The sequence below is a fragment of the Strigops habroptila genome, chromosome 11 (assembly GCF_004027225.2).
Source record: "Strigops habroptila isolate Jane chromosome 11, bStrHab1.2.pri, whole genome shotgun sequence".
Lineage (NCBI taxonomy): Eukaryota > Metazoa > Chordata > Aves > Psittaciformes > Psittacidae > Strigops > Strigops habroptila.
In genome coordinates this window covers 10039352-10054979 of record NC_046360.1, presented here as the reverse complement: position 1 = coordinate 10054979, position 15628 = coordinate 10039352, and the positions used below count along the sequence as shown (strand labels likewise).

Sequence of the window (15628 nt, the reverse complement as noted above, 5' to 3'; positions counted from 1 at the left end):
ATAATTATGTTTAAATGTGAGGTGATCACACTGCAGCGAGTCCGAAAGACAAGGTGTGACAGCCGCAGCCCGAGCCCTCCTGGCGCAGGCGCAGTGTCGGGGCAAGCCCTGAGCAGACACAGCACACTCGCGCCTTGCTCCGTCTGTGGGATACAGCCACAGCTTTGAAGGCACTTCTTGTTACAAGTCACATCACACTGATGAAGTTCAGCTTGTGCTCAAGCGTTTCACTGAACTAGCATTTAGTGCTATAAGGATGAACTCCAGGGCCCCGTTTGTGGGTGAAAACAATGCCCATCTTTCCGTTGTGGCAAAGTACGGGCAGTGTTGCTGTGAACAGCAGCATCACACTGTTGTTACCTGCAGAATAACCTCTGAAACCACCACGATTCTGTAATATATGTCTGTCAGTGGTGCCCTTCAGCGTGCTCAGGGCCTCACTGCTCCTCCCATGTAAATACATAGAAAGACCTTCCACAATTCAAAGGTTTGAAGCTAGGAAATAATTAAACCATGTTCAAAAGTGGCTCTTTACCTTTGAATTTGCAAATATGCCCACACAGAGTTCTCAAACAGCAGAGGTCATTTCTGGGAGCAGAAATCCTAGTTAACCTTAGGACGTTAAGCCGGGGAAGTTAGAGTCTGTACAACAGTAAGAAGATCTACCATAGCTGGGAGATGTTAAATCCAGACGGTAAGCAGATCCCATCCAATGTTGGAAGCCAATAAACTGACACTTATCAGAAGATGCTTTGATATGTTTTATTAACTATATAAGGTTTAGCCTCCCCCCCATCTCGCCAGCCTGACACACAAATTTGTGTTTGTTACGCAAACACACTCCTGACTTTTGCAAACATAGATGTTTATGCTGCACAGGGAACAACTAACTTCAAATGGTAATTAGAAGGAATATTTTCAACTAGCTCAAGTCTCAAATAAAACTGCAATCAGAATGGCAGAGGGGCACAGGAGCACCCTCCAGCCTTGTGTTCGCATGGGCACTTTCATGTTCCAAGGGCGTGCTCTCAGTTCCCCTGAGCTCCCCGTCTGCAACCTGACCAAGTCACAAAGTGGCCGATAGGTGGCTGAAAACACTGAGAAGTGTTTTCATTATCAGTGGAAGACAGAGATAACATTATACATAAAAAATACTGTGCTTTTGTTTTACTAAAATGCCATGTGTATTCCAGTTATAAAGTGAGGGAGCATACGGGTCCTAAAAATCTAAAATGCTTCCCCACAGGCACAGTGAGCTGAAAACACCAGCCACAGAAGACAGCGAGATGCTGTATCATCCCAAAACTCTGCACCAGAAAAGCCTTTGGGCTACAAGACAGGCTTGAGACAAAGACCTTGAATTATTTTAGTAACATTAGTCCAACTGATTGTCCCACTCTTCAGCTTTGTGTGCACAGGATGCAAAGACAAAAGTTAATTACACAGGTGAAGTGCAGAGCTACACAGATTTGATCGTAAAAGGAAACAATTAGATAGATGGAGCTGGTAATCTCTAGGTTATCTTCATCATTGCTTTGTTCCATCGGCTGCTCAAGGGATCACAGGAATGTCATGACTGTTCTGTTCTTGCCAATCTGCCAGGGCTCCATTGGGTAAAAGCGGATGACAATCCTTTTTGGGTATAAAAGCAAAAAATGCAGTGGTCAAGAAACATTATTTTACAGTTAAATATTATCCCTGCCCAGTTTGCAACAAGGTAGAAAATCTGCGCTATGCTCTCACTGTCTCACACTTCATAGTGTAATTTAACAGAAGCAAAAATAAGACGCGTGCAGGCAGGGTACAAACAGATGCCAGACCTCATTCACACAAACCAAAAAGCAGATTGAATTTCAATACTGTTTATACAAGATCCTTGTTCACTTCACAAGGACCCATGCAGCTCGTAATCTGTCAGGTATTTACCTGACAAGAAGCAGGGAAATGCTATTACTCACCTTGGGGAGACAGAGAAGAGGGGCAGAGAGGGACACGGCTTACCTTCAGGACAGCCATTTGGCACGGCGACCCAACTGCGAAGCTCTACCTGCTCCCATGGGGTTTTGCACCAGTTACAGCAACTGGAACTACTCATCTTCAGAGAACAGTAACTCCCAGGCTGTGCAACAACTGCAAACCGGTCCATAGTTTTGTCTGGACCCAAACCACATCTGGGATTTGGCGTCCATGAGCACTTTATGTTTGCTAGTCTAGTCTAGGATCTGTGTTACGCTTTAACCTCACAGAGGACATGGGAACCTACATCATCATTACTCTGAGCACCTTCCTGTATTGTTTGCTGTGTTTCACCCATTCATAGACCATAGAGCAGAGGCGCTCGCTCTGCCCTCGGAGTAGGCATGGTGCCCCTCACCTCGGGGCGACGGAGCCCCCGGCCCGGCCCGGCATAGCCCCCGGCGCTGCAGCACCCCCGGCCCGTCCGCACTCACCGCTCGGGGCCGAGGCCCAGCTGCGCCGTCAGGACATCGAAGAAGCGGGCGCTGTGCCGCTGGTTCTGCTCCGCCGAGCCCACGACGCCGATGGAGGAGACCAGCAGCTGTGCGCAGGGTTCGGCCGAGCCTGCCACCACCATGGGCAGCCCGCTCCGCACCGTCACGTTCACCCGCTGCGGGAACAACCACCGTCAGGCCCCGGCTCCTCCCAGCCGCCGCCACTGCCTCGGCCCCTCGCTCACCTCCGCCGGCTTGCCCAAGATGTCTGCGGCGGCCGCGCACAGGTCCTGTGCCAGCGCCGGCGGCAGCTGCCCGTCCGGCAGGTTGGTGTCCAGCTCCAGGAACGGCATGGCCCCTCACTACGGCACAGCGCCGCCCGCACCGCCGCCGCTCTGCCCGGCCCGGGCCCCGCTCCGCCCACAGCGCGGCCCGAGACCCGGAGCCCCGGCGGGGCGGGCGCGGGCCGCGGGGCTGGGCACTGTCGCGGGTCCGGGCACTGTCGCGGCTCCCGGGGCTGCTGCAGCAACGCGGGGGCACCCTGCGCTTCCACAGCCACAGTCTTCGGGTATTCCCTGGCTTACCCCAGCTGGATTTCGGGCCTTTCGCTTTTGACACTGTGCTTTTCTGGGATGTGATTTAGAGACTCTGAGAGCCAGAAACTCACTGACAGATGGGTCGAACGAGTTTTGTGGCAGTCCCTACTGCCGGTGGAAGCCATTTCTGGTCACCGCAATGGGCACCTCCGCAGAGGGAGGGTTAAGAATGCACTGCAAGACCCCGCGGGCTGCCTCACAGGGACAGTCTCATCTACAGGTCAGAGCTTTCTCAGAAGCTCAGCTACCGTCCAGTGAGCATTACACGTGCTCATTTACAGCAAAAGGCTGTGAACCAGCTAGACTAAAAGGGCATCTTGTTTAAGGCACAGCACTGTTGTGAAAATCGGCCCTGTATGATGTGACTTTTGGGGTTTCTACAGTTCTAGACAATCCTAATGAAAACTGATGAAATTGCTCTTTTTTTTTTTCTTTTTCCTGGAGAAATTGCTTGGCCTTTACTGCTGCTAATGAAGACAATACTGGCAGGAGGAGCTGTGTGTGTAAACCAGCCAACGATAAGGCTGGAAAAAGATTTCTAGGACAGAGATTGTAAAAAGAGAGACCCAGTCAGAGAGGGGACGGGGCATGGCAGGCAGGCAGGGGATGGCTGCCTGTGGTGGTAAGACATGCCTTCAAATCCAGGAAAGCAGCAGAAAAAATAACCCAGGAAAACCATTAGATTCCAGGGTAAATTTACAGAAAGATATTATCTTGTAAATAGAAGAGATAGATGATCTCAAGTTTGTCACTGAAATTAAAGCAGTGGGGGTATTCACCCACCTTGCAAACCCCAGGTGCAAGCCCACCACTGCCTGATCGCTGGGAGTCACTACCTCCAGGTAAGATGCCATTTAGGATCCATTTTCGTTCCTCATTCCTTTATATACTAAAAATCTCTTCCAATTCCAAAGCCAAAAAAAACCCCACATGGCAAGAAACCAGCATATCAGAAAGCCTCCAAAGGGAAAATAAAAGATTCAAGTCATCAGATGTCAGCAATTACAACAGAACATGGGACTGTCACAAACATCTTTAATGATATGTGTTCTCCTTCACTCTTGATGGCTCACCATGTGAATGGCAGATTGTTCACAGCCTCCCAGAGTTTTTATTAGACAAAAGACATTTGGTTTATTGTTTCTGTCTTGGAGCTGGCAATTAAAATGATTGTAGGGGGATGAACATACAACCAAGACAGGACAGCACAGCAGCAAGTAGCCTCAAACCTGCTCAGCCTTTGGAAAATCATGGCGTTTTTTTGCCTCCTGCAGACATTTGCCTGTGTCATCACCCACTTAGGAATTCCACTCTCAAAATTATATATATATAAAAAACCCCAACCATTTCCCATTTAAAATTTAACTCAGTTGTAGACAATATTTTGTGAATAAAACATCAATAAAACCCATATTATTCAGCTTGGGAAGAAAGGAAAGGGTGGGAATAATCATGTGCCTCTTTCTAATATTTTGGTGCATGAAAAGAGAGGGCCTTTAGTTAAGTCTCTTGTCTTTATAGAGAACACAATCACAAGACAAAATTTCCTGCTCATGGAAGCTGAAGTATATAATGGAATTCTCTTTTCAGACAGGGAATTTAAAGATCTCCCTAGGCTCTGGACTAAATCAGTAGTATCTAGAACTGAAACATTAGTGAAAAACATCACCAGAACACATCAGGTTTTATAGAACTTACCAGCAGAAACATCACTAGCCAAGACATGGTAGTACTGGAGAGAAAACAAGTTATTTGGTTAGTGGGAGAAGCAATTCCTGGATTATTTACTCATTTTGTCCTGTTCTTTACAGGAAGAGTTCTTAGGCAAGGGTTTCAGGGTAAGGTTCAAGGGCAACAACTACTTACGAATGGAAATACGCAGAGATATGTATTCCACCAGTTTCTGCATCCTTTACGATTTGCTATTTTCAACTGAAAAAACTAGAAATGGTTGGATCCTCTCAGTTTTACCTCATAAATTATACTGCAGTACAAAAGGGCTTTGTATTTGCTGAGAAAAAGAGCCCCAAAGCTCCAAAACAACTCTCTGTCCTTTTATTGTGAGGTATCTGTTGCTCAGTGCTGCAAAATCTCTCTTATTTCTTCAGCTGCACAGGGTGACTTACTTGGTAAACTTCCATCCAAAACAGTCCCAGAAGACCATATCTAGATTTACTCCCCCTCTGCATTTTCTGGGGGAAACATGGATTGCTATTGCAGCTTTACCACAGACAAAGACAACCTGGTTCCTATTATATTATCTTTCAAGCAATTACTGTGAATTCATTCTCTCATTGTATTCCCTATACAACAGCAAGAGTATTTTAGTTAGGCAATTAAACAAAGGCTGTGGCCATCATCAGCTTTTTCAAGTGGCTTGGGCTTTACTGCACGAACCTCCAAGAACAGCCCCTATCATGTGTACAGGCAGACCAAGCACCAAAGAAACCCAGGCTTCCGGAAATGGGGAGCAGTGGTATAACCAAAGAATTACGAAGATTCACAGTTGTAGATGAGGAAACTTCTTACAGGAACCTAAAGGCAAATAGAAGTGTGGAGCGTGCATGGACAGTCAAGCAAGATGCCTCAACAGTAAGAAACTTAAAAAAAAAAAAAAAGAAAGAAAATTCAATCTATTTTTTAACTTTGTGACCGCCTGTAGTTTTGTGCTGTCTGTGCAGACACGTGCTGGGAAGGTGAGGATCAGACACGCTTTGCAGTGCTTGCCACTTGAGAAAGAGCTGCAAATGTTAAAATCACATGAAAACAATGATCCTCATCCTATACGTTTCCCAATGTTTCCAGTTTGTAGGCTGGCTCAGTTTTTGTCAGGAAATACCATTCATGTCACTGTCATCTCTGAGAAGAGTGACACTGAAATAAAACCCAGATGCACATGTTAAGTGACCTGTAGGGCCTCAGCCTTCTGGACAAATTTAATGTTTCAGGTCTTAAACCTTCCTCAGCTTCCATGCACAAAGATACAAGAAAGGTCTGGTGGAGGGAGAAACACTCTGCAATTTCTGTGTTAGAATTACAGTGCTCTTTCCAGTTACATGTAGAACTGGAGGTCAGAGAAGAGGTTAAAACAAAAGGGGCATGAAAAATGGTAAGATAGATTAATTCATTTCAACATCTTCATCAACACAGGTGCCAGATGCTCCTTCAGCTGTGGATGAATTTGAATGTTGCTCAGTTCTTTGATATTGAAGATCATCTCATGGGCTTGAAAGAAAAGCTCTTTCCCCACAGCATCCTCCACCCGCCTGCGCCACTCCGTCAGCCGAGGTCTGTCCTCAAAGATGTCACAACCAACTCCCACAGGCTGCAGAAAGGGGGAGAGGGCAACAGTGAGGCATTGGGCAGTCACTTCACCAAGACCAGAGGCACCAAAAGTGGGAAAAAAATGGAGACGAGCTTGTAGAGCAGCACTAGGAAGGAGGGAAATCTCTGGTTGGGTGTGTCTATGTGGAGGACAGAGAAGCTAGCCTGTATTTTAAAGGGCATTTACAAGTAAATTCCTGAGTTCCAGAACAGCTGTTATGAGCAGCAGAGATGCTTACCACTTATTGTCAGTGATTTTCAGCTACAGCATTGAAGGCATGGTGGGCTGACAGTTCCAGGGCCAGCTGCGCAGTTCGCCTTAGAGAGTGCTGTATTATATAGCAAAACTCCAGCACAAAATACTAAGTATTTAACTGAACTTCTGTCTTAGCTGACATCATCTACCTCACTTCTACTTTCTGCCTGTGCCACTCTCTGAAACACAATGCTGTAGAGAAGCAGAACTGCTATTTTTCAGTCTTCGGGATACAGAAGGAATCACTTCTGGGCTGCAGGATCCTGGCCCTGCTGGTCTGGCAGAGAACAACCAGTTTCTAACAGACTTGTGTCTGAGAATCAGTCTTGCATCTTCCAAACATCGCATGGGCAAGTGCCATCTGAAGTAGAATATGAATATCATTTTCTTATTTCATCAGACCTGTCTGCTATTGCTTCTCACCTCCTTTTCTGGAGGGTAAAAATAACATCACAATAAAGGATGAAGAAGTATTCTTAGAGGAGAGAAACAGAAGAGATCTGTTGCAACCAGCATTTTTTTTCCTCTCTTTTTTTAAACTACTTTTCTGAACCCACCCCCATATTTTCCTCATTGTCTTAGTTGTGTTGAGATATGCTCTCACTCCTCTCTCCACATGCTGCACCCCTCCCTGCCTGGCAGCATCTGTTTTCCCTTGCACTGAGCCTTCCTTACCACACTCCAGCACTCACTTGCATCAGCTCCACAATGGCCACAAGATCTGCCAGAGAGATCTCACTCCCGATGATAAAAGCCTTGTCCTGCAGAAACCTCTCCTCAAATTGCTTCAGGGAAGCGAACAGCCCCTCCATAACCTCCTGGAGTTTCTCAGAGGGCAGTGGCTGCCCTGTGAAGAGGGGAATCAGCACCTGAGGAGAAAAGGAATTTGAGAGTACAGCCAGCCATTTTCTCATGGATCTGGTGGCGGTCACTTAAGTTACAGCCCATGAACTCATGATGGTCAGTGATCCTGCAGCCAAGCTGCAGGAGGGGATGATGGTAGAGCTTCGTGGACTGCTACGCTTGTGAGTAGCTCATGGACAGAAAGCACATAAGCAGTCGTAAGAGGCTGATCTACAGTAACCTCCAGCTAATGGGCAGCAATGTGCAGAACAAAATCAAGGATTTACTTAATTTGGTTCCTGGCAGTTGTGCCCTCCCACTTCACCTTCGTGGGTTACAAAAGAACAACAGCGCCACGGAAGACACATCTCTGCCATAGTCAGCTCTGCTGTGTCCTGTCTTTCAGCGGGCTGCCTGCACCCCAGCCCACCCTGTATCCACCCTGTTGTGTGGCTGGGTGCTGCAGGCAGGGTGATGGGAAGGAGGGCATGGTGGTGGCTGTGGTGGGGAGCGTAGGAGGGACTGGAGTGCATCAGCACTGGCTGGCGATGCAGGAAATAGCTTCCTCTGCGTGACAGCAGCCAGCGAGGCTGGGAATGGGTAAGCACCATTTTTACACCAGCCCTTCTGTGGCCTCCCAAACATCATTCTTTAAACCACTAGAAGTTTTTCCAGAGCAATTATGGAAAGGGTGGTCCTTGTCTCCACAGCACAGGGGGTGGTTGCCTTTCCATGAGATTTTCCGTCGTTCGCAGAGGTGCACACACTATCGGAGCCCACAGTGTTTAACAGCAATGTGCCTCCACCTCCCACAGCTAACGAAACATAGCTTATTTACAGAAGAAGAATTAAAGATACAAATTTCCACTAGTGGGAGTGGACTGTATTTCTATTTACTGCTGGTATTTTCAACAATTCAAGTTGGGATTGCTTAATCCAAGCCAGGATTTTTGCCAAATACATGTGGAATCTATTTCGCCAGAAAATTCATGGCCAGCTCTCTTCCTAAGGGGTTTCAATTGTGCATGTTGGGATCTCCAGGTATAATCACATGAAACACCATCTTCTTCCTTTTCTGTATCTCAGAGCAGTCCACCTTTTCCCATGTCTACCTAATATGCTTTCTGTTACATGGTGGCTTTATATGTTTCCCTATTTTCAGTTACTCTGAAGATCTTTTCTGTATCTGGGTTATCTAATCAGCCACAACAATTGGTTGGATTTCTTTCCATCTCCCAATAGCAGCCTGCAGAGACTGGAAGAAACTGCTTCTTGTATGAATCTGACTCATATTTGAATTGCTTCTCTGTGCTCTCTAGCCAGAAATTCAAGTGTCAATAAACCAAAAGGCTAGTCCTGGTATGTTTTGTTAGGCACAAACCAGGGCAAACTTTACACAGGAAGAGTGAAGTTCTTACCTGTTTACTGGCAACCCTGATTTCACCTGAAATTCCATACCACAGCTGCCCTTGAAGGGCTGTATTTGCACCCCGGTCTCTCCAAGGATAGTTGCATTAACTGCCTGGTGAGTTGGCTTGAAATAAATGCCCAGCAACATGATCTGACACTGAGTGATTTTATGCCTCAGCGTGATTCTTCTAATTTTGCCTAAATGTATGTTCATCTGACCACACTGAATAAAGAAATGTTGCCATTCTCTCTGTGTCTCTGTTCTATTTCTGTTTCAGAGAAGTACCTAAGTGTGCTGGAAGCAGAAGGCTCCTTCTGGATTTCCACCCAGATGGGGCTGCAGAGGCTTGTACGAAGAACGCAAGCCTTGCTGCTTCCAACAACTGAGCACATGCTTGCCAAAGAAGCAAAACTGCCTTTGTGCACACTCTGCACAGCTCTGCAGTGAGGGAGAGGCCCTTGGAGGCAATATCCAATCTATTACATATTTGTTCACAAATCCAGACAATGGAAGTCTGTTGGGCTTTGAGACCTTCTGTACCAGACCTGTCACAGAATGACTGAAGCTGCTTTTGCCAGATCCTGATGTTGGGCAATTGGGAACAGCTCCCTCTCTGACAGCCCTTCTTAGCTAGGAATGGACTAGGTTTGTTATTTCAGGATATGTTATTTCATTTGGAGATGAACTCTCTCCGAATTAGGGCTGTTCAAATGCTCCGTATTCTGCCAGGAGAACATGGCTTTACTCACATTTTAACATTCAATCTCCTTACCTTGATCCACATGGTCTTAGGAGCGTTAGCCCGGATGTTAGCATGATGCCATGAGAGGTATTCATCTACCTGGGCCCGTTTCTGTACGTCTGATGGGTACCAGTGGTCGGGTGTGTTGTACTTTCGACTCAGATACAGCAGAATGGCAGTGCTGCTCAGACAGTAAGAAGAGACAAGAAAGGAGCAGAGAGTTACAATGCAGAATGCTTTCACCTAAGCTCCCTCTCCTGCCCTTTCTGAACTTGCTTCTTCCACTAAAAAGCATTCAGATCAGGATTTCTGGTGGAGTCTAGGGACCACAGATAAGCATCTAATTCACATGGACATCAGGCAGCACTTAATCACCTTAGATCCTGTGAAAACTTTAACTTCCTGGAAAATCACAGCACTGTTCCATGGTGCAGAGTACTGTCAGACAGTACTGGGGTGAACAAACAATAAACTTCGATAAATCATCCATCACCACTGCTGACCCAACTTGTTCCTCAACTGTTCTGACCCACCTCTCTGAGACCTGCGCATGTTTATATGCCTGTGTACGAAATGAAACTCTCTAATGGGTTATAATGCCTTTTCATCAGGTCTGTCTCTAGCTTGCAGCTTCGTAGAATCATAGAATAGTAAGGACCTTAAGATCCTCTAGTTCCAACCCCCCTGCCATGGGCAGGGACACACTAAACCATGTGGCCCAAGGCTCTGTCCAACCTGGCCTTGAACACCGCCAGGGATGGAGCATTCACAACCTCCCTGGGCAACCCATTCCAGTGCCTCACCACCCTCACTGTAAAGAACTTCTTCCACTGAAGTCAGTGGAAGTCACAGCAAGGAAAGCCTACTGAACCTTTTTGTGTGTATCCAAATGTTTATACTTTCATTAATTGGCAGGATAAATCACATGGAAAAATACCTCAGTCACCTGCAGCAGTCTGTAGGCTGTTACTACAAAAGAGGTGCCACAGAAAATTCTGTGCTGACAAAATGGAAGAAGATGCAGATCCTCCTGCTATGCTGATACTGCTGCAGTTCAATTATTTCAGTATTATGACACCATTAACCAGTCTCCATGTGAATCTTACAATGTAAACCCTAATTTTTACCTCTGCAGGTGTTTACTTGGCCATTATGACAATTAAGATAAACAGGATTTTTCCCAGGGTACAAGGGATTTTTATAAGCTGTAAACATTTCCCAGGAATGTTTATAATCCCATTTTGAGGGAATTGCATTCAGGGTAAGACCAAGAAGTGAAGTCAGCTGGTTTGTTTGCATTCTGAAAGATAATTCAAATGGAAAATGGAAACAGAGCAAATGAGGCAAATGAGGTTATACTACCAAAAATAACCAACATGTTCATGAATTCTGTGATCCTTAATCATTCAGTGGGAATGATGTCTCCTAAATGCTGCACAGATTACTGGTAACCAAAGAGGTGTAAGGGCTGAGTTCCTACCATTCTGCTAGGGTAAAGTCTCCATCCTTTAGTGCTGGTACTTTCTTCAAGAGGCTGACTTTGCCAGCTCCTTGGCTATGTGACGGCCCTACGAACATGAAGTCAGAGGTTAGAGGTGTATCTGCTAGTGAATGATAAACGAAATACCTGTAGCCAACTCTCAGCCAGTGAACTGTGCTAAGTTTTCCTGATATGGTCCTATTTCACAATTAAAAGGTAGTGCAATTGAAGAGTCAGCGTAAAAGCTATCTGCAGAGGGCAGTTGGCTCAGGCATGTGGCATGGAGCAGTTCACATTCCTATACAAGAATTCTGTTGCGTGACAGTAATACTTACAAAACTTCCTGAAAAAAATCACTCCCTGAGAGGCATTAAGATACCAGAATGAAGGTACTGATGTGGCAAACACTATTGCAGGTAACCAGGAATAGCTGACTTGACCTGAGAACAGTATCCTACAGCTTTAGAGACAGGGAGGAGAAAGACAGAAATTAGGATGAAGATAGCTGAGCACCTACAAAACACGTAGTATTTGCCAAGGAAGCAGGGTCTGGAAAAGCTGGGTTTGCATGCAGAGCATCCTAACAAGGGCAGATGGTTGCTGCTCCTGCTCCTGTTCCCACAGGCAGCACCAAACCAAAGTAATTTTCCTGCAGTTTGTAAACGTGATTGACTCCAGCTAGGATGGAGTCGCGATGAAGAGCAACTGAAAAGCCCTATGCCCGCAGAGATCACTGCAGTGGCTCATTAATCAGACAACTCAGCTGGCTTATGGCACACGAGCAAAATCTTCTTCCTGTTTATTTGCCTCTGAAGAGCAGAGGGAATTGAGCATTTACAAACAGAGTAAATGCTGTCAACAGAGCTGATCCCACAGCAGATACACAGCTGAGGATATTCCCAGCGTTTTTGCTAGGATGGGAAAAACATGAATGCCGGCATAACAACTCATGAAATAACTCACTCTGCCACAGTGGACACTGGCAGGGGGCAGGGAAGCTCAGACACCTCTGCCCTGCACTACTTCTGGCTCTGTGTTACTCCTCACTCTGCAGGTCAACTTACCTCCATGAGGAAAACACAGGAGGAAGATGCCATCTACAGTCGCCTGGAGTTTAGAGGCATTAACAGCTGACTGCCTAGTCAGGTTTTCAGTTTCCTGCTGCAGACACTGGACTTGACAGTCAGCAGTTGAATGCCAGGGAATTGTACAAAAGTACAGGAACACCTAAGTGTGAGGAGTTCGTTTGTTTTGCTTAAGTGCTCACTAGAAGGAGACATCACATCTACAGTGCAAATCCTGATGGAATCAGCATGACCAGCAGGAGGTCTTGTACAAAAATCTCTTTGTTCAAAATGAAAATAAGGGCCATTAACTAACAGACAGTGGTCTGCACCCCCAAGAACTATCTGCCCCCATTCAGGAGGCAGCATCAGCATCTGCTTTACTGGACAAATGTGCAACAGGGAATAGTCTCCAAGAGATAAAACCAGCCTTTGGACTATCAAGTTTGTTTGCAGCCGGCTTTGGGAAGGGGTGGGAGAAAGGAAGATTGCTGCATTACAAATTACAGGCTACTTTCCCAATATTGATTTCACATAACGAGACAAATCAAGCACAGCAAACATTACCACCCTGTTCTCCTTTCTAGCTGACTACCCTCTACTTGTTTCTTCTTTGAGAAATGCTTTGTAAAATTCCAGTGTCAGTAGCTTCATCGGAGACCACGGTTCACATGCCTCTGCTGTCTGAAGGGATTCAAACCCGTGTCCTCCGTCTCACTGGGAAATGTCTCTGGCTACCTGTGGTGATGGTGGCCTCCATCCAGCTTAGCTGGGTAAGAGGTTCCATGTGCACAGCAGAAGCAGGCAACACTGTCAGGAGAGGTGGGAAGAAATGGTTTCTTAAGAATAAGAGCCAGACAGAAAGCGCAAGTTAAGCCTAATAATTGAGAAACTCAAATATTAAAAATAAATAAATAAAACAACCCCCCAAAATCAAGCCAGCAGGCAAAGCAGAAGGACAAGGTGCCTTGCACCCATGGTTTATGTGACAAAAACAGTGAGGCAAATTCGTGTAATTCTACTGTCAGGCAAGGAGTTGCTCTGGGAAGGTGCTTGGCCCTGTGCTTGGTCCTCTGCTTTCAGCAGGGCTCCCAAGGCCAGCAGTCATCACACATCCAGCTCTGGCGAGATCTGTGAGTTCAAGTGGTCCTTGGAAACATGCAGCAGAATGTGGCAGGTCACTAATATCCACAGCTAATGAGCAGTTAGTTCTCAGACCCTGCTGGCTGGTTGTTCTTCTGTGTTTATTATCCAAGGTAGCCAAGAAACAAGGATGAGATGTAAGCAGTGGCTGAAGGCAGCCTGAATCAGATTTCAGCCTGGTTTTGTCCTGCAGCAGTCCTGGCAGGAATACTGAACATATCAGTCCCCCGATGAGCCTCACGTAGTTACAGCAGGTTGGGCAGTAGGTCAGTGCCTGTTAGATTGCACCGCAGCCCAGCGATGGCACCTTGTTTGCTTTGTCTCATACAGGGTCTTTGCATAGAGACATAAAAGACCTGTGTGTGACTGAGCTGCAAACTGATAAAAGCCTTGGTTTGAACAATAACTCCAGGTTGCTTCACTGGGACCGACTGAGACCAACATTTGTATTTGCCATTTAGCAGAGTTTAAGCTTTTACGTCTCTTCCAGTATGCAGAGCTAGCCCTTTCATTTAGTCATATGAAGTGACTGACCCATGTTTACCATTCCTGTCATGTTGACCCAACTTAGGAAGCTGTTTAACATCAGTTGGATCAGTTGGTGTAATTTTCTGATGTCCCCCAACAATATATATATACATCCACACACACAATGTGTGTATTGCTGGGCTTTGAGGAGTAACTTTAATAAGCAAAGCATTAGCAAAAAGCAGGGCAGGCTGCACACAAGAGGAATTCTTAAGTGTAAGTCATAGTGCAGGGAAGGAGATTGACTGGGGGGTAAAAAGAGCAGTAGACAAGGTTTTACAGAAGTAGGAAGGGAAAAAGGAACGAACAAACCAAACTATTTGCCAATCATGTCCTTGGCTAATCATCTCCTCAGCCAAGGTTTTCCAAGTACTACGCTTTGTCTTCGGCAAAAAAGTAGCGATTGACTAGGAAAGTGCAGTGTGTAAGTGTGCAATAGTCACACAGTTGGACAAGTCTGAACAGCTGAGTGTTTCTGCCAAGTACACCATTCCCAGAGCGCTCCTCCTCGGCTGCCACTGTGACTAATTTGCTAGAAATGGTTGGAGAAACATTCCTTGGGGATCTACAAAAATAGATGCAGCACAGCTATGAGACTGCTCTGGGAATGAGATGCGTGCTCACACCCTTCAATTCAAGCCCCTCTGGAGAGCGTGTGTTTAGAATCGCTCAGCTTACCCGAGGAGCCAGCCCGTGCCCCTCTCCCAACGGGCCAAGCAGCGCTCCCAGGGGCTGGGAGCAGATTCAGCTCTGATTGCATGAGTCTGGACAGGCTGGGCCTGTTTCACCCTCCTCAGGCAAGATGGGTCTCTGTCTTGCGAGGCCACCAGGGCGAGACCACAGGTTGAGCTTATCCTCTGAGCTCTGCACATCTTCATCCCTCTCATATGTGGGTGATCTCCCGCTTCCACTAGCTCCAGCATTTTGCTGCCACCCAGGGCTCCTGCGCGTCCTCCTTCGGCTCAGACCGAACCTCCCAAACAAGGCTGAATCGTCCTCAGCAGGGACAGGGCCCCTACATCGCTGCTTATCGGGAACGGACCGAACCGAGCTTCCCTATGGAGCAATCCCAGCTCGGCCAGGGCAGTGGCCGAGATGCTCTTCGGGAGCTTCTGCTCCTCACCCGGAGCGGCGACGGAGCCGTAGGAGCAAAACACACACCCCCCGGCGGGCTGCGCAATCCGGGACCGCAGCGATGGGCGCTTCTGACCAAGGTGTCGGACGGGGCCCAGCGCCCCGGGGCTCAGCCCGGACCCCACCCGGCGATCGCGATACGGCGCCGGATACCGGCTCTCCCCGCGGCCCGGGAACAGGACAGACACCGAGGAGGGACCCGATTCTTCCCTCCCTCCGCTCCCCTCACCTGCATGGGGCTGCTCCGCGCCGCTCCCTGCCGCCGGCTTCTTCCCCAGCACGGAGCCTGCCAAGAGAGGGGCACTGAGCCGCGGCCCCCGGCACGCTGCAACCCGCCCCGGCCCCGTCCCCGGCCCACCTTTGAAGAGCTCCACCTGCTTGAACTCGAAGGGGATGTTGTTGCTGCGGGCGAAGATGTAGATGGAGCGGCAGGGCTGCGAGAGCAGGTCCAGGTACAGCTCCAGCCCCATCCTGCTGCCCTGCCCTGCCCTGCCCGCGGGAAGGCGAGTGCGGCTCTGTCACCGCCGCCCGGGGCCGCCCCGCATGGGCAGGCTGGGGGAGGCACCCTCCGGGGCTGCGTGCTGGGGGCCGCGGGTATAAGGCTGCTGGGTGAGGAGAGAAGGTGCCAGAGGAGCCCAGGAGAGTAATTCCGGCTGG

General features: G+C 47.7%; 2 protein-coding genes across 2 annotated transcripts; both read right to left on the bottom strand.

Annotated features, from left to right (window-relative positions):
• Positions 1-743: 743 nt before the first annotated feature.
• DDT (D-dopachrome tautomerase) lies at positions 744-3004 on the bottom strand. The gene is made up of 3 exons (XM_030500330.1): positions 2696-3004; positions 2451-2626; positions 744-1632 (listed from the first exon to the last, which is right to left on the bottom strand). Exons 1-3 carry the CDS (start codon positions 2801-2803, stop codon positions 1560-1562), a joined length of 357 nt encoding a protein of 118 aa, XP_030356190.1. The 5' UTR covers positions 2804-3004; the 3' UTR covers positions 744-1559.
• Positions 3005-4061: 1057 nt separating this feature from the next.
• Positions 4062-15516, bottom strand: LOC115614072 (glutathione S-transferase theta-1). Its single transcript, XM_030500329.1, has 6 exons — positions 15330-15516; positions 15201-15257; positions 11103-11190; positions 9653-9803; positions 7319-7495; positions 4062-6371 (listed from the first exon to the last, which is right to left on the bottom strand). Exons 1-6 carry the CDS (start codon positions 15439-15441, stop codon positions 6171-6173), a joined length of 786 nt encoding a protein of 261 aa, XP_030356189.1. The 5' UTR covers positions 15442-15516; the 3' UTR covers positions 4062-6170.
• Positions 15517-15628: the final 112 nt, after the last annotated feature.

Bases quoted from the DNA above. Each gene is read 5' to 3' on its own strand.
- DDT (XM_030500330.1), bottom strand. From the start codon at position 2,803: ATGCCGTTCCTGGAGCTGGACACCAACCTGCCGGACGGGCAGCTGCCG. The intron at 2,627-2,695 runs GTGAGCGAGGGG...TTGTTCCCGCAG, and splicing joins TCTTGGGCAAGCCGGCGGAG to CGGGTGAACGTGACGGTGCG. The intron at 1,633-2,450 runs GTGAGTGCGGAC...ATACCCAAAAAG, and splicing joins CTGGGCCTCGGCCCCGAGCG to GATTGTCATCCGCTTTTACC.
- LOC115614072 (XM_030500329.1), bottom strand. From the start codon at position 15,441: ATGGGGCTGGAGCTGTACCTGGACCTGCTCTCGCAGCCCTGCCGCTCC. The intron at 9,804-11,102 runs GTAGGAACTCAG...CTGTCTGAGCAG, and splicing joins GACTTTACCCTAGCAGAATG to CACTGCCATTCTGCTGTATC. The intron at 7,496-9,652 runs GTAAGGAGATTG...TTTTCTCCTCAG, and splicing joins CTAAGACCATGTGGATCAAG to GTGCTGATTCCCCTCTTCAC.